Below are 17,205 nucleotides of genomic sequence, written 5' to 3' on the forward strand. Positions count from 1 at the left end.
AAAAGGCAGAAAGGACTGAGGAGGGAAGGACGGGGAGAGAGAAAAGGGGGGAAAAAGAGAGGAATTTTATCCTAGTTTTTCAGCCCAAGGGACTCAAACCCCACACTCTATTAGGAGTCAGAAGCCCCCCAGACAGGCCTTACTGGTACAGAGGGGGTCAGGGCATGGACAGGGGGCCAATTCTAGCTCTTCCCCTTGCCAGTGGTCAGGCCTTAAGGACAAGAGTCCGCTCTCTGGAACCTGAGCGCCTCACGTATACAATGGAGTCCAAGCACCCCACTGTTCGGATTCGGCAAGGCGAGTCATGTGTAGCGCTTAGTACAGGACCTGGCGTGTGCCGGTGGTCCGTGTACAGCGCGGCTCGGCTCTCCCTGGCTTTAGGAAGGCCTTGGTCACTCTTTCTGAAACATCTTCAGAGGACAGAGACGCCGCTGAGGGGAGGGGCCCAAGCTGTGAGCACATTCTCAGAAAGCCACTCTTGTTAAAGAGGAAGGATTGTGGTGACGGGGCAGGTCAACACCTACTCCTTGACCAAAAGAATCCAAAAGGCTTCATTTGGCTTTTGCTTATCACTGTCACTTGCTGTCTTAAAATGACTTCCTCAGTTGACCCTCCGTGTACACCTGCTGAAAGTCTCCTAGCCAGAGGACCCAGTTTGCTCTGAAAAGGTTTAAAATGTAAAAGTCTTATTTGTCATGGTCCCTGAAGTCCCCCTTTTCATCTCTGGACAAGAACCCAGTTGACCACATATCACCAGGCCACTCTGCATTAATAGCTGAAGTGCATTTTCATTTTTTATAGGTATTGTGTGCCCTGTCATGGCTTCACCACGGCATGATTTGTACAATTCACAGTTCCTCTGATAGAATAATCACAGCTTAAGGAGGCATTGCTGTTATCAGTCATAGTTCCAAAGGCCCACCCAGCCTTTTGCTCAAACTGTACCAGAAAGGTCTCCAAAGCCCAGGAGCTTTTCTCTGTCCTTCTGGTGTCTGGGCAGTATGCATAGATTGCTGTTGACCACTTTTTGAATCTTCTGTTTCCTTGGCTGCCTTGGCACATTTTCTCAGCTTCTCTCTCTCTCTCTGTTGACAGTTCTTCCTGTGTCTTTCTTGTTGACTCCTCCTGTCCCTCCCAAATGTTCAGTATCTTTACTCATTAAGATAAAGACCACGCTATGCCCCTTGGCATGCAGGGCCTTGTTTGAGGTGCTGGAAGGTTGATGGCGAGCTGCAGGCATGGCCCCTGTCCTAGACACTCACGTGCCTGTGGTGGAGACAGTGAGCAGCTAGGGCTCTCCATCTTGTCACGACTTCAGAAGGGCTGTGGAGCCAGAGAGGTGACAGTGAGAATGCAAGTAATGGCATGCCCAGCAGGAGGCCCTGAGGAAGGGGTGCTGTGCTGGTGTTGGAGGGGGCCGCGTAGCAGTGGACAGGCTGAGAGGGACGGCGCTCCTGGAGGGACGGACAGGTCACGGAGGCCGGTGGCAGCAAGGAGCGGGGCAGCCTGGAGGAGCTGGGGCTGGGGTGGCGACAGTGGGGGCACAGAGCGTGGGTCCTGGGGCAGCAGGGCAGGTGGTGCAGGGCTGTCCAGGTTTAGATGCAGCCGAAGCCACCTGAGAGTTTGAAGCCCGGAAGTAACCTGATCTGCTTAACGTTGCGGCTCAGTCTGGAGTGTGGACTGGGTAAAGAGTGTGGCCGTCGGCCCACTGCGGTGGCCCTAGTGGGAGAGGCGGTGACTGCTGATTCCTTGAGGCCTCTGCCCTGGGACTGTAAGCTCCATGTGTGTGTAAACTAAAGCCAGATGTGCGGTTTCTTCTTCCCAACCAGTCATTGTTCTTGATTTCCTTGTTATCACTTGCTCTGCTCTTCTCATAATCACCGATTTGAAAATTCAAGGTCGCTGCAAGCAGCCTCTCCTTCAGGCCATCTCATCCTCCAGCTCAAACCCTTGCTGCACAAGAACTCCTCAGCCTGCAGTGCCTCCCGGGCTCTGACCTGGCCTGAGCGTCAGTCACAGGCCTTCCTCCCGACGCACCGCTCATCATCCCTCCTCTCCTCTCCAGAACTCCACCCTCCCCTCGTCTTTATGGTAAACCTGTGCTCTGGGGTGCTAAGCACTTGCCCCCAAGCACTCCTCAGTCTGTCTCCTTCCCCCATTTCCATGATTTTTTCCTGATATTGCACAATAGAAACCTTTCACCCCATCCAGGAAGGAGCAGGCTTCCTGCCCAGGGGGAGCTTTTGATCAACCTGAAGATGTTTCTGGAGTCAGAAATGAATGAAAAGATCTGTTCTGGTTCTGGCAACGAGAGAGACAAGAGAATATTCACACACACACCCCTTACAACAAGCATCTCCAAATGCTAGATAAAATATTACACCCCCCTAAAATGTTAATGCATAGCTGCATTTACAAGGAGGAAAGGAAATCTCCAGATGAAGAAGTGGAGAGAGAACTGGAAACCAGGACCTAAATGAATGAACCGGCGCTGCAGCTGGGCCACTATCAGCCGTGGTGAGACAGAGCAGGGATTGGCCGAATCCTGGAAAGCTCAGACAGTAAATAGCTGAGGCTTTGCAGACCACAGACACTGTGTCACATCTTCTTTTTCTTTCTTGACAACCCTTTAAAAATATAAAAACCAGTCTTGGCTGATGGTAAAAACAGACCACAAGCCAAATTTGAGCCCAGGGCCACGGTTTGCTGCCCCCCAGTGTAAAGGCTTGAGTTCGGGTCCATGTGGAGTTGGGGTGGGGGAATCTCAGTTCCCTGAAAAGGGGGTACTCTCAAAGGATTGGATCATCGGAGAAGGAGGGTGCATTAGAAAAAACTCACCCACTGTCACAGGGAGATGAAGAGGAAGGTGGCCCCTGTATCTTTAAGTCCTGTCTCAATATTTAAAAGCATGGACATGGGTTGTTTAAAACTTACACTGCTTGAACTACATTGAACCGTTTGCACCTGTGGACAGAATGCCAGATCTCTGTGAACTTGAGGGGGAATCAAATTGCATTTTCTTATTTTTCTTACCTCTAATTGAGATTTTGCATTTTCTTCCATTAAGAAGGTAGGCAATAAACTACAGACCCATCAATAATACTTGTGACTTGTCACCAATAGAAATCACAGATATTTTCATATCAGAATACAGTGCATGTGTTAGCTGAGACTTCTAAAAAGATTTGATAAGCATGTTTCAATATAATTGAAAATTTTAAGACAAACTTCTAAACAATTACGGGGCCAAAGGAAAAATATAATGGTTGGAAATAGAAAAAATATGTAGAATTTAGAGACTAACAATGAAATCATTTCCTATCAAAAGTTGTAGGCTTTGAGGGGTGCTATTTAGAAGGACGGAAAATGGGTGAGTTAACTTTCAATTCAAGAAGTTAGAGAGTAAAGTGAATCCAAAGGAAGTCTATGATTAGTAAGATTAATAAGAACAAATGCAGAAGTTAATAAAACAGAGAACAGACAAGAGATAGTCAACAAAGTCAAGGCATGTTCTTGGAAAAGGTTAATAAAAAGAGGCACTTGGCAAGGCTAGTCAAGAAAATGACTGCACAAAGGAGTGGTGTTAGAAACAAAAAGAAGGATGTAGATACAGCATAGCATTCAAAGTATAGGAGAACATAATGAACGGTTTTTTGCCAGTACTCTTGAACACTCAGGAAAGAATGGGCAATTACCCAGTAAACTAACAAAACCAGCTCAAGCAGAGGGGAAAGCAGAATTCCCAGTGTGGGAAACTATCCAAGTGTTGAGTGAGTGTTAAACACATATTGTGCAACCATTTATCTGTTTATTCCCCAAATATGTATGGCGTCTCCACTCCACACACTGTCGTGGAAGCTGGGATGCAGCAGTAAATAAAATTATCAAAACTCCAGATGTATGTCAGTTTTGCCCAGTAGAACTTTCTATGGTGATGGAAATGTTCTTTACTGTCATTGGCCACATGTGGTCTTGAGCACTTGACATATGGTTAGTGTAATGGAGAAACAATTTTTGGCTTTTAGTTAATTGAAATTTAAATAACCAGATGTGGCCAGTGGTTATCTCATTGAAAAGATCAGTAATGTGTTGGTGGCTTCCTAGAAGAGAATTAGAAGTTGAACTGACAAGCCTGACCTTTCTGGAAACTGCTCCTCAGTCTCAGGTGGGCAGTCCCACCTGTTACTTCATAGAGCATTTTTGCCTGGTACCTCGTCTGTGCCTCACTTGCCTCTTGGGGCCTCAGTAGCTCAGGGATCCTTCAAGAAGCACATGGTTATTGAGTGCTTACGTTGTGGTAGCTCTGCCCTGTCCCTTGACCCCAGGACTGTGTTGGCAGTGGTGAGCCCTCACCACATGCTGGGCGAGAGAAGGGACTGTGTCCTCCTGGGCCTGCCTCATGGTCACCAGCTGAAGGGATGGGCAGTCATAAGCCCAGAGGCATGAGCTGAGAAGATGGGGCAGGTTGGCGGGAGAGCTGGATGCAGGGACAGGCTGACTGGGGGGCCGATGCTCTCCTTTGTGTTCCCTAGTCAAAAGTTTCACAAAACGAAGCTAGAAAATAGCAACTTAAAAATATATACGAAGAAAAAGTCCCTCTTGGCTGTTTTTACACGTGGGCGATATAAGTATCTTGGGCTCAAGAAGAAAAAAGGCAGAGCCCTGTGGACAGCAGAGAAGGTGAACTCCCAAATGTTGTTTCTGTGTAAACACTAAGGGCCTTTGCTTCATGATGCATCATCAAGGGAAAGAGCAAATGGCCAACGTGCGCACAGACGCTAGAGCTGGGGGCTAAGCGCGCGTGTGCGCGCCCTTCCTCGCCCAGGTGCCCCCAGCCTTGCTGTCAGGAGTGCTGTCACTTGCTGGCACTCTCGAGATTGTGAGCTGGGGATTCTGGAGCCCTGCACTCAACAGCCTGCAAAGCCAGAGTTGTACAGCAGTAAGGCCTCGAGGCTGTAGACAGCCCCCCACACCCTGGGGCACAGTCTGAAGGCTTGGAGGGAAGAGGCAACTGGAGAAACGCATCCACCGTCCTTTCTGAAGGCAATGGATGTGTGATGCTCAGTGACTCACTGAAGGGCCTTTTGTGCTTCTGTTTTTCAGGGATGATAATGGTGATCTTACTGCTGCTCGTGGCCATCGTGGTTGTTGCCGTCTGGCCCACCCGCTAGTGGCCATAAAGGGACCAACAGCCGTGACACCCGCCAGTCAGATGGAGGAAGCTCAGCACCCTTTCAGCACATGAAAGCTGCTGTAATAAATCCCCCCCAAAGCCCTGAGCTCTTGCTGTGTGTTGCTTCAGTAAAGGCAGTTAGTGCGGCAGCTCTGGAGTGCTGCCAGGGTCATGGCCCCAGAGCGGCCCTTCTGGTTTGTACCATGGTCATTTTGGTGCCAGCCCAACACGGACCCATGGCTGCCAGTGGATTCCAGCCTTTCTGCAGTGTGCTGGGCATCGTGGGGAATTAATAGGCAGTTTGTAACCTCGGACATCTGCTCTGCTTAGGGAAGTCATGTGCCCACATAGCACACAACGAGTGAACAGCCAAGGACACGCACATCCCAGCGGGGAACAAGGAGTGACAGGAGGGCTGTGTGGAAGAGGCGGCCGCCCAGGCACATGTCTGAGCGTGTCATTGCCACCCCACCACCCTGCCCAAGTCACCACTCGTACTGGGGCTTGCTGCCATTGCTCAGAAATGTTTCTGGATTCTGCTTTGGGAAATGCCTCCAGACCTAGAAACACATTCTTGATTTCATTTCCTCAGTGACAGTAAACACATTTTCCAAGACTGACACATCTTTATAAGCAGCCAGACCCAAGTCTGTTGAATAGAGTGGATAGGATGGAAGTGATCAGGCTGGACAGTACTGTTCATGGTTCAAAGAAATGTGAGATGAGGAGGTCAGGAGAACAGTGCCTTTATCAGCCCCTAACCTGGCTCTGACCACCCTGCGTGTGAGTGTGCACGTGCCTGTCTGTGTGAGGAAGGTGGACCAACAGGGTGGGCCTGCAAAGGTGCATGACTGAGGCCTGAGTTGAGGGTGCCCTCATCCCATCTGCATAGAAAGCAGGAGGCCAGCTGACTTTGCTTTTGGCCTCCATAGCAAAGGGACACAGCTTCCAAAGCACAAGGTCTCACTGAGGAAAAGGAGAGAGCAGGCCTGTGTGCAGGGCATCCTGGGGGTTTCTAAGACACTGGCGACTGGATGGACACAGGAGGACAGTCATGGTGCGGCCCGGTGCAGTGTGACTTCCTAGAACCTGGAGACCTGAGACTGCGGTGCTGGGAAGCCCTGGGGTCCAGATATGCAGCCCGCCCTCCAAGGGACCTGTAGCTTCCTGGGCTTGGTATGTCGTCAGTTTCTGCAAAGGGCAGGTGCCCTGTTCTGCAGCTGTTCTCTAGTGGTGTCAGGTCACTGCAGTTCCTTCCTGTCCCTGCTCTGCCTGAGCAGTCCTGCTTCCATCTGGGGTGTGCATGTGGCCAGGACACATGCTTCCCTTCCACGAGAGGTGGTCTAGCCCTGGAGCCAGCCCAGCCTCACTCACATGTGGACTCTGCCCTGTATTGGCTCACACAAGCAGGACGGTGCCACGGGCACAGCCACCCACATCTGAGCAGCCTAGCTCTGTCCCAAATGCTGCTGTCCTGCTCCTGTGGTGTCAGTCGCAGGTCAGCTAGGGGCTTAGAGGCATCTCCTCACTGGAACCCAGGCCACTGCAGGTGGGACACCCACAGTGGGCTCTGCAGCGGAGCAGGGGACTCTGGAAACCCTGACACCTTCAGGGGAGTGTTCTGCTGGGAGTGACCCTGTTGCCTGTGCTCAGCACTCACTGGTTGGGACTAGCCACCTGCTCAGCCAGGAGAGCACCAGGAATTGCTCAGAAGGCAGAGAGCCTGGGCCAGGTGGTGGGTGGCCCCAGTGATAACCAGGCCCCTTACCGGCTCTGACCAGACCATGGGCAGGGGGCCCTTTCTATGACATCTCCTCCTCGAGAAAACGAGAAAACAAGAGCAGACTATTTCCTGCCTCAGGGCCACTGGGAGGATTGGGTGAGTTAGCACATGTCCAGAGCACACTGCTGGGCTTGGCTGAAGAAGGATTCCTCCTCTAACCCAAGTCTAAGCCCATTGGGTCAGATGGTCTCCACGTCCAGAGCTTAGGGTTTCTATCACATGCTTTCCACCTAGTGCCGCCGAGCAGACTGTTGTTCAGAGAAAAAGCTGGACCCTAATCCCTGCTGCCCTGAGGGGCTGCCATTCCGTGCAGAGCCAGGCTCTGCTGTGGACGGTGAGGCCCTGGGGGCAGGGGAGCAGAGGGGCTGGGCCATTTTTAGATGGGAGGTGGCGAAGAGCTGAGCAGAGGCAGCCGGGAGCAGGAGCCGCGCTGTCATCGCCTGGGTGGGAGGCGAAGGGGAGGCAGGGGAAGCAGCGGGTCTGAAGTGGGTGTGCTCCCGAAGGAGACGGCCATGCTGGACCGGAGGCCAGTGGCGCTCAGCATGTGCTGCCTTGTCCGGGCGGAGGCGGGGCGGTTGCCAAAGGATCACCTGATGGAAAACCGGGAACCTGCAGTGCCGCACCTCTCAGTCTGGTCATGCAAACCCCCAGTGTGCATCAACAGCATCTCCTTGGAACCCTCCCACTTTGGGGCTCCTGGGAGGCAGCACTGAAGGTCTGTTTGACTTTCTCACCTCCTCTTGACTTGCTTAGCACGGAGCCCCGGCAACTTGTGGGGCATCTTTGAATCAGAGCCACAGCACCCTGGCTCAGTCACACGGAAAGGCCTTTTCAAGCCACACACACTGGGCCGATGTCTGCACACAGCAGCTTCTGTTCTTTCGCCTGAGTGGGCTCTGGGCCCGGCCCCAGCACTGCGAGCCGGGTGACTTGGACAAGTGACTTCACTTCTCTGGGCCGGTGGGCAGGGGAGGGGGGTGAAAAGCTGGCCAGGTCAGACCGTGCAGACCCTGTCAGAGCCGGGCAGTGCCAGGCCCGGAGGGCAGGGCGGTGCCGGGCAGGAAGGCTGCGCCCTTCCGTAGCTGCCTCAGCTGGGTGTCTCCTGCCGAGCACCCGCCACCCTGAGCCATGGGGCAGAGGGAAGCAGGTGGCAGGGCGCACCCAGGGGCGGGTATGAGCCCCTCTGGGGGTGTTGCCCCCAGACAGCCCCCTGAAAATAAGGTGGCTGACATGAAGGTGGCGCTTCCCAGCTTGCGGCAGGGCCTGGTTTTCTCCCTTGCAGGTGGGTGTTGGGCCGGCATCCCAGGGGGCCCACGGCACTGTGAGTCGGTTGTGTGAGCAGCAAGACCTCACCACACGCATAACGGAGAGAGGCCTCAGCACCGATCACCTCGTGTGCTTTTTCAGTGAAAATGAACTTTATTAAAATAACAGTGTAAGTGTTGTTTAACAACTGATTATTAATTATAAGCATTTTAGGTCTGGATACCATACAAAGAAATGCAGACACCTGCTTACCACAGGTACTTTTGTTCCATCAAAACTTCCTTATTATTAATAAATGTAACTAACCTTACTTTTTTCATTAGCCCAGGCCCTTCTGCCCCTTTCAAGCCCCCTGTGCCCCTGCAGAGCTATGGGGCCCTGCTTCCACCCCCTCCCCCCCACCCGCTGCTGACCTCCTGACTGCCCCTGCCTCATGAGCCACTGCTCTCTCCCAGCGAGCCACAGGGCCCTGCTGGCTGGCCTGCGGGGCGCTTCCCCTTCCTGGGGGGCAAGGCGGGCCTCTGCTTCCTTAGAACCCCGGCTCCCCGCTTCGTCAGCTTCAGGGTTATGCTGAGAGCTTATTGCATAGACCAGAAATTCTCTTTTATCTGTGGGGTTTTCTAAGCTAGCCCTGCAAAGTTAAATGGTTTTTTCCCCCCACTTATTTTAAAAAGTGAGCCAAGACTCATCTTTCCGCTAATTGCTTCATTGAATTTCAGGCCTCCTCCCGATGATATGCCAATAACAAAGAGCATTTACCTCTTTCCAGAAATGACTTGCTGTTCTGTTGAATCTCCAGTGTGATAAGCAATGAGCTCACCCATCCATACACTGTTTCTCTCTGGCTATTCAACCCTTCATTCCCAGTTTTTCTTGGCATAGTTCTTATATGTCTTTATGTGTTAAAAGAACATGGAAAGATATGTCTATTCAACAAAGCCTGAAACCGAGGGGCACCTGTGCCATGAGTGGGCAGTGCCCATCCAGGACACTGTTCTCTGGCAGGGGAGATGGAGGGAGGGCTTTGAGGGTGGGAGCGGGCCCTGGAAGCACCCTCGCCCAGCGGGGGTCTGGGCTTCTGACTGGACTGTGACTGCGTTGGACCGAGTCACTCAGTTTCGTGTGCATCAGCATTCCGGTCTCTAAAATGGGCTTTTCGGTCACCACGGGCAGCTTGTTTCCTGCAGTGAGTCTGGCAGATGTCAGTGGCTTCTCTTCAAGGCTGCTTATAGTGCCCATCCTAATGCTGCCTCTGATCAGCTGTGTGCTTCCTTCAGGGCTGGGGCTGCAGCCGCCAGTCGGGGCTTGCCTGTGGCTGAGTCCCAAAGGAGGGACAACACACTTGGACACTGACAGTTTTATGAAGGATAGCAAAAAGCTGTGTCACAGAAGCTGGACCTTGAATGAGTGAAGCCAAGACTCAGACTTCCACGTGCCACACACACCTCTCAGCAGGTCTTAAGTCCTGCCACTGGTCCAGGTCTTGAGAGCTGGAGACCACAGAAAGGCTTACTTTCTCCTTGGCCTGATGGCCAGCTGAGACCTGTACCCTGTCCCTGCCCACTCAGTATCGGGCACTGCCATTCTGTCAAGGACATCCCCCTGAGACCTCGCCTGTCCTTGCTTTGACCCCTGGTTCCAACAGCACAGGAGCTGTTCCTGTGACTGGGACCCTTTCAGGAAGCTGACCCTGTGTCTTCCTGAGACGCTACTAAGGGCATCTCTGTCAGCTCTCCATGCAGCAAGAAAAGGGCTTTCCATGCCTTCTAGGGGCCAAGGCAGGTCTGTCATTAAAGACTTGTCTTTGAAACAGCTGGGTGCAGAAATTACACCTTCCCGGTGATGATCAACTCCACTTTGCATGGCAACACATGTTCCAAATGACTGAACTGTTTATTTAATAAAGAAATCACACCCATTTGGAGGTTTAAATATAGCCTCTCAGAAAACCCAGTGAGCTCAGCTCCTGGGGGCTGCGTGGTGCTGGCACTGGCGGCCCCTGCACCACACAAAGCTGTTAGCAGGGCTTGAAAAATATTCTTGAGTTTCACTAACCCTGTTGTCTTCCTTGGTGAGCCTCTGCTTGGCTTTGGATAGCAGAAACTGGCTGTGTGAAAGGCAAAAACCACTTGCAGGCTCTGAATCACAGCAGGGAGTTCAAAGGTGTGCTCTGCCCTGCTGTCGGATTTGGGGCAGGCGAAAGGACACAAGACCACTTCTCCGTCCCCTGGAGTCTCCCTGGCCTGGAGCCCCAGGGAGTGGCAAAGATGGATCCCAGGGATGGTTTCTTGGGGAATTTGGGAGACTTAGCTCAAAATTGTATTCAGAGAGCAAACCCTAGGAATTTTCAAGCAAAATTGCTCTTTGCTGGCTTTTTTCGGGTAGTTAGGGCTTTGTCTTGCTTAAAGCTCCATTTTCCTTAAGTTGTCTGAAGACACCCTTCGCTCTCCCTACAAGCTCAGGCCACCAATAAAGACTAGGAGACAAGGGAACAGTGTACAGAGTTTATTTAATTGATAGCTGAATTTAGTTCTATCATGTGGAGCCCACATTACAACTTTCATCTGGGTCCATTACAACTCTAACAACAAAAAAAAACTTAAAAAAAAAAAAGAAAATCCACAACTTTTTCCATGTCATTAAATATATTCATATATAATAACCATAATATATTAGTATGCATTGGAAAGGAACACTGACCCAAACAGTATGTCATGGTCACAACTAAACATTTACAAATTCTGAGTGAACAGAACTCCAAAATGCAGGAGGGAGCTGGGGGGCAGGGGGGTGTGCATTTGGGAGCAGGGGTGGGGAGAAGTGTCCCATGACACAAGAACGGGGTTGGCTTGGTTTTGACAAGACGTGAGGCCCCACAAGTGCACACTGACACCCCTAGGGTCTGGCATGGCTGTGGCCAGGAACCGTGGCCCAGTAGCTGTGCCAGTGAGTCATGTTCAGCCACTCCCCGGTCTCTGGGGGCAGGGATGGGAGTGGAGGCTTCCCTTACATGTTGAGATCCTAACATTTCTCATTTCCCAGAGGGACCATTTCCCAATGCCTCAGGGTCTCCTTGCTTTCCTTCTCATTTCAACCAGGAGCAAGGCCGAGTTGGTCTGTACCCTTTCGTGCATGCTGCAGCAGAGGGAGAGTTCCAGGAGGTTGCTAGGGGCCTAGGGGCAGCTCCCCGCCTCCCTGGCTGGGACCACAGGGGTCCTTCCCTCCCATCTGCTGGCCCCTGAGGACACTGCTTCCTACCCTGCTTTCTCAAGACAGAAGCCACAGCCTGCAGGCAAGTCCAGGCCACACCCTCCCCCTTCCCGCCACCCCAAACTCTTCGGCATTACCGTGTGTCCCTGAAGCAGGCACTCTGCTGTCAGGGGCTCCAGACCACCCAGCAGGTAAGAAAAAGGACAACTGGGGAATCTGGTGGCTTTTCTTAAAAGTGAGTAATCTGGTATGTTTTTCTTCAAACACCTACAAATCAGGACTCTGGTTAATACACTCTTCAGAATCAAAATCTAGTTCCATTTTACATCCCTTCCTAACTGTACAAATGGGTGCACCTCAGTTCTGAGTTCCATCTCTTCCTGGGGAGGGGGCGGGGTGGGAGAGGGGTGCTTTCCCAAGGGTGGGTCCTCAGTGCTGAAGTCAGTGGCTGAATCAGAGGAGTGCTGGCCTGGGTTCTGGCTGGGCCCGTGAGACAGGGATGCAGCCTGTGACGACTGATACCCCAACAGTGTCCTCATGCTGACCCAGCTGCCCAGACACATTCCCCAGGGGCCAGGCCCTTGGGATGCTGAGCAGGAGGGCGAGGCTGGAGACTGGATGAACTTAAAGCAAGAGACATGTTTGACAGGCAGCTGGCGCCAGAGCTGTGGGACCTCAGAGGCCACCGATGCCAGCTCCTCACTGGATGGGGCAAGACAGACCCAGAATGGGAGGTGGCAGTGCTGCACAGCCCTTCCCAGCAGGTAAGGAAGCCAAGCTGGTGTAACAAGAAACAGACAACCATCCTAGCAGTGTGCTACTGCTCAAGGACTATGGGCCAGCACCGTGCAGAGGCCTCCAAGATGCTAACGGCACTTAAACACACCATGCTGGGCCTCAGAGGACTGGCTGCTTGGGCAGAGGTTCCTAGGCTCCCAACCCTGAGCCTGGAATCAGGAAAGACAAATACCCCTTCCCGGGGCAGTTCGGTCCTGAAATCCCTCCAAACACACCCAGACAGTCAGACATCCTACTACTGTGACTCAGGATCAGCCACGGCCTACTTTCTTGGACTGGGGCTTCCAGGGGCTGCCCCGTGGCGCGTTTACCCCTGCCTCACCCACCGTTCTTGCTGCTACCTCTGCAGATGTGCCCACTCACCCCCTTCCACTCCCCAGGCTAGAGGCAGTAAACCAGGGCCAGCATCTCACTGGCCCCCCAGGCGCACCCCTCACAGCCCACTGCAGCAACTGAGTGGGTGGTGCAGAGCCAGCATGCAGCAAGGGGTGGTGTGGGTGCTGGGCAAAACAGCCTGCCTGTGGAGCCTGAACACTGACTTGCCTGGTGCCTGTGGGCCTATGGGCCTATGTGTTTGTTTCCTCGCTGGTGAAAGTGGGGGTGAGCCTCTGGTCATGAGGGTATACAAGATTATGTGGGTAAAGTGCCTGGCACAGAGCAGGTGCTCAGTAAATGGCAGCCATGATGCTGGCTGAAGAGGAGAAGGCAGAAGGAAGCCAGACCATTAGAGGCCAAGTTCACACTTGATATGACCCTTGTGAGCGGCCAAACTCCATCAGGGAAAATGAAGCCAATTCCTGACCGAAAGGGGAGCCAGGCCTCTATTCAGAGTGCCAGGTGTGAGGATGTGGGCCCCAGGGCAGTGTGGAGAGCTTGGGTGGCCCATGGTCCCAGGGCCCAGGGATGGGCCCTGTGTGAGGCAACCAGCCCTACTACAGCGGCCTGCCTGGGGACAGCATCTCTAGGGAGCTTTGGGAAGGGGGCCTGGCCACACGATGGGGTATGGGAGGCCTCCCCAAGGGGGGCAACCGGAGAGGAGCAGGAGAGGGGCTGCCCAATTAGACCGAGCCAGCCTCAGGACAGGGGTGGCTGCAGAAGCCTTTCCTGGCCCAGCAGCCTCTGTCCCTTCCATTGGGGACACAGGGGTGATGGCAGCAACAGGAAGTGGTCCTGGCTTCCCTGACCCCGGGGAACCTGGTCGTCCCTGCCCCTGCCTGCCCAAGGCTCAGGTGCTCTGGCACCTTGCTAAGCCAGCAGACCTCTGCCCACTCCGGCAGGCCCCTTCGCCAAGCCAGGCCCAACTGCCTTTGCAACTGCATTCCATGTCCGTCCAGGCCCTTCCCAGCTGTTGATACTGTTGAGGGGCCTTGTGGGAGCTGATGTCATTACCCAAATGGCGTCAGTACTGTAATCCCAGCCAGTATCCCTTCCCCCTCCCCTGGAAAATGTCATAAAGCGACTGGCTCCAAGTTTCCACAAAGAGAACTCTCTGGGAGGTTTCACCTTCGCAGTGCGTCCACCGGCGGGCAGCTCCAGCATGGGGCAGTGACCACCTGGCTTGGGCTTCTCTGGGGAGTCCTGGGGCGCACTGCCCTCGGCACGGGCTGGGATCCGGGCAGGGGCAGGCACCCGCGGGGCATTAGGCTCCTGTGGCCCCGCAGATGGTACCCCCCTCTGCCTCACCCCAAGACCCTACCGAGAACCAACAACTCGGCAGGTGGCAGTGGAGACCACAGGCCGCACGGGGAACGCGGTCTGCAGAGGCCGCTTCCAAGTTCCCCCGAACCCCGCCAGGCCCCTTCACCTGGGCCCCGGGTGTCAGAGCCAGGGCCGGTGGGGAGGCGCAAAGGAGGGGCGGGGAAAGGGCGGGGATTTCCGTCAGTCTTTTTTTGGGGGGGGGGGTTTGACCGGCCCGCTCAGCCCCCCGCCCAGGCTGCGGGCCTGAGAATTCAGGTCCCCTCACGGCCCCCTCCTGACCGTCCACGAGCCGCGGGCGCGGCCCCACCGGCGCGTTTCCGGGCAGAGCCTCGGCCCCAGGTCAGGCTGCCCGCCCCCCGGCGCGGCAACCCCGCCTGGCCCTAGGGCCGCGGTCGCTGCTCTGGAAGGTGCCCGTGAGGTAGCTTAAGTCTCGCCCTCATTTCTCCAGGGCCTGGCCTGCTGCGCACCCTGCCCGGCGCGCCGCTCCCGCCCGGGACGCGCGGGGGGGCGGGACCGGGGCAGCGCAGGGGAGGGGCCGCCGAGGGCCCCGCCCCCGCGCAGGCCGCGGCCCCGCCCCCGCCCCCCACCTGGGAAAGCCCTGCGGGGCCAAGTCCAGGCTGCAGCGGTGGCGGGTCGCGCGCTCGCGCTCGGCCGGGTCCCGCGCTCCGCCCGACGGCCCCGCGCGCCGTGGCCTCCGCGCTAGGCCTTCTTGCACTTGCCCTTCTTCTCGCGCTGCTGGAACTTGCGCAGCCGCCGCGCCCACGTGTCCCGCCACTGGATCACCAGGCTGCTCTTGTCCGCCACGATGCCGCTCTGGTCGGGCGAGTCCTCAGCGTGGCCCAGCAGCAAATACTTCTTGAGAGGCTTGATTTTGGGGCACTTGCAGGCGATGTCCCGCGAGCGGATCCACAGGCTCTGGTCACCGCGGCGGATGCGGCTCGCGCCCTGCTTGTACACGGAGATGATGTTCACCGTGAACTTCCACCAGTCCCCCGCCTTGTCCGCTTTCAGGATGTGGATTTGGACGGCTGCAAGGAAACACAGGCAGACAGACGTGTGGGCCACGGGCCGCAGAGTGCTGCCTGCACCCCAGCTCCCGGGGCCAGGTCAGCCCTGGCTGCCCCCACCCCCGAGGCCGAGGCGGCGGCAGCCTGTTTGATGGAGAAGAGGAGACCCACAGCTGGGAGGTGACTGCACAGCGGATGGGTGGGTGATGGCACAGCTGATTCTTTAACTCCACCTGCTGATACCTGGGCCAGGGCCACTGCTCCAGAAGCCTTACCTCCTGCCTTTTTGAAGATGCCACTCAGTACTGCTTTTGGGGACAAGCACCCTCCTAGGGTCCACAAAGGACAAAGGAAGCCTATAGGAATTGATCACTCCGCCCCCTCCCCACACCCCCAGCACTCTGGACAGAGTCTATCTGCCCCCGGCACCTGCCCTATAGGACAGCATCTGGCCAGTCCTCACAGGATATGTGGGTACATCCTCAGGTGGTTCCCTGAAGAGGAACATGATCATTTTCCCCATCCCCAGGCATTTCCAAAGGCCCCATCACTTAATATCAAGCCTCTACACCTCCAGACACACAACCTTGCCCTTGACCCAATCTCAGAAAACCATAAAGGGATCTTAGTGCCCATGTGCATTGTGCCCTGAACCTGCCCTCAGGGTGGTCACAGCTCCTCTTCCAGAGTCCAGGGTCCTTCACCGCCCACCTCCCAGCCCTGCCAGGCTCCCTCCCTCCCTCTGACCTCCAATTCCCCAGGCCATTCCCCTTCCACCCCAGTCCCCTCTGCACTTCCCTGCCCACAGGAGCTCTGAAACGGAAAAGGGCAGCAGGATCCCCTGGAGAGTTTGTCAGACACCCACTGCTGGGCCCCAGGGACTCTGACAACTGATGCCCAGTGGGGCTGATGCTGCTGATCCAGGGAACAGAGAATCGGTGCCCTCATAAATGTTAACAGACGTTATTTCTCCAGGATATTAAGAAGTATTTTAAGAATGGGATGAAATATTTTTAAAGAAAAAGGGGGAACTAGCTCAAATATGTTTGTGAAAATGCTCGGTTAAAGTCAAGAGGGTTCCTCACTGCAGGATTTGTCAGAGCCTTTTAAGCTACAAATCATGCGTGTGTGTGTGTGTGTGTGTGTGTGTGTGTGTGTGTGTGTGTGTGTGTGTGTGTGTGTGTGCGCCACATACTGGAATGCCAAACAACTCTGACTTCAGAACCCTTTGGCTGGTCACCAGAGCCCACGGGAGCCAGCATAAGACACAAAATCATTCCAGGGGACACCAGGAGAGGTCGCTGCCGCTCGAACCTCCACAAGAGAAATGCGGCCATCTTCCCCATCCCCACGGTCAGCACGGGGTGCCTTCCCCTTGCAGAGCCTACCCACCACACCCCATACCCTTCACCCCTGGACTGGGCTGGGGATTATCCTGGTGGCTGAGAAGGGAGCAGCAGCTTGTCTCTCCAGATTAGGGAGGAAGAAACCAAGCCAGGGGCAGGCTGGGTGGCTCCAGCAGCCACAAGGACATGTCCCCAGGTAATGCTGAGCAGTTGCCACCTGCCCGCTTACAGCTCCAGGCCTTGGGCCCTCCTTCAGCTCGGCCTGGCTGCTCATGCAGGCCAGCCTCTCTCAAGGTCTCCAGGGGCCACCCGGCTGCCTTCACCCCCAGGGCCCTCCCTGCTCCCCTCCTGTGCCCACACTTGCCCAAGGTGATGGGGAGAGGCAAGCATGGCTGGGCCCAGGGAGCATCGAATGCCATCCGACTCACCCTTCTGGGGTGAGGGAAGTGGCAGATTTTCCCATATTTTCATTTCAGCTGTTCTGGGCATCCTGAACTTTGCACTTCTGTCTGAAGGCTCTAAAGAATGGCTGCCATGGCAACTGTTTCCATGTTTTTGTCACCAAGGGACTCAACACTCAGTGTGAACTCTGAAGGGAGGTGGGGAGCCCTCCAGCCAGAAGTGGCAGGGCCATGTGTTTGACTGTGCAGACGGAGGTCACCGTGGCAACTGAGTGCCCCTCAGCTAAGCAACAGGGGAGCCACCCCCAGGGTCCCTGAGAACCCCGGTTTCCTCAGCTCATGGCTGAGCTGAATACATAATGAGCCTCCCTCAAGATGCAGCTATTTCCCTGCACGGGAGGGGCCTCAGACTGCTGCCTAGCCAGTGGCCCCACAGCAGGAGTGGGCAGCGGTAGCCCAACAGGATGCTACCTGGATGCCCTCTGGCCGGGACCCCTAGAGAACTCAGCTTTGATTCCAGGCA

General features: G+C 54.9%; 2 protein-coding genes across 5 annotated transcripts in view; one reads left to right on the plus strand and one right to left on the minus strand.

Moving 5' to 3' along the window:
- The window catches only part of STX8 (syntaxin 8), a 276,337-nt gene extending 271,058 nt beyond the window's left edge, over positions 1–5,279 (plus strand). Inside the window, exon 8 of the mRNA XM_073234834.1 lies at positions 5,104–5,279. Coding sequence (XP_073090935.1) covers positions 5,104–5,171 — 68 coding nt within the window. The 3' untranslated portion in view covers positions 5,172–5,279. The remainder of the gene's footprint in view (positions 1–5,103) is intronic.
- An 8,527-nt stretch (positions 5,280–13,806) lies between these two features.
- The window catches only part of NTN1 (netrin 1), a 181,321-nt gene continuing 177,922 nt past the window's right edge, over positions 13,807–17,205 (minus strand). For 3 of the 4 annotated variants that reach the window (XM_037026938.2, XM_037026939.2, XM_017652757.3), the window contains exon 7: positions 13,807–14,956. In XM_037026938.2, the coding sequence (XP_036882833.1) occupies positions 14,628–14,956 (329 nt within the window). In that variant the 3' untranslated portion in view covers positions 13,807–14,627. The remainder of the gene's footprint in view (positions 14,957–17,205) is intronic. The other variant, XM_073234833.1, reaches the window with a different exon arrangement.

Source organism: Manis javanica, chromosome 4 (assembly GCF_040802235.1).
Source record: "Manis javanica isolate MJ-LG chromosome 4, MJ_LKY, whole genome shotgun sequence".
Lineage (NCBI taxonomy): Eukaryota > Metazoa > Chordata > Mammalia > Pholidota > Manidae > Manis > Manis javanica.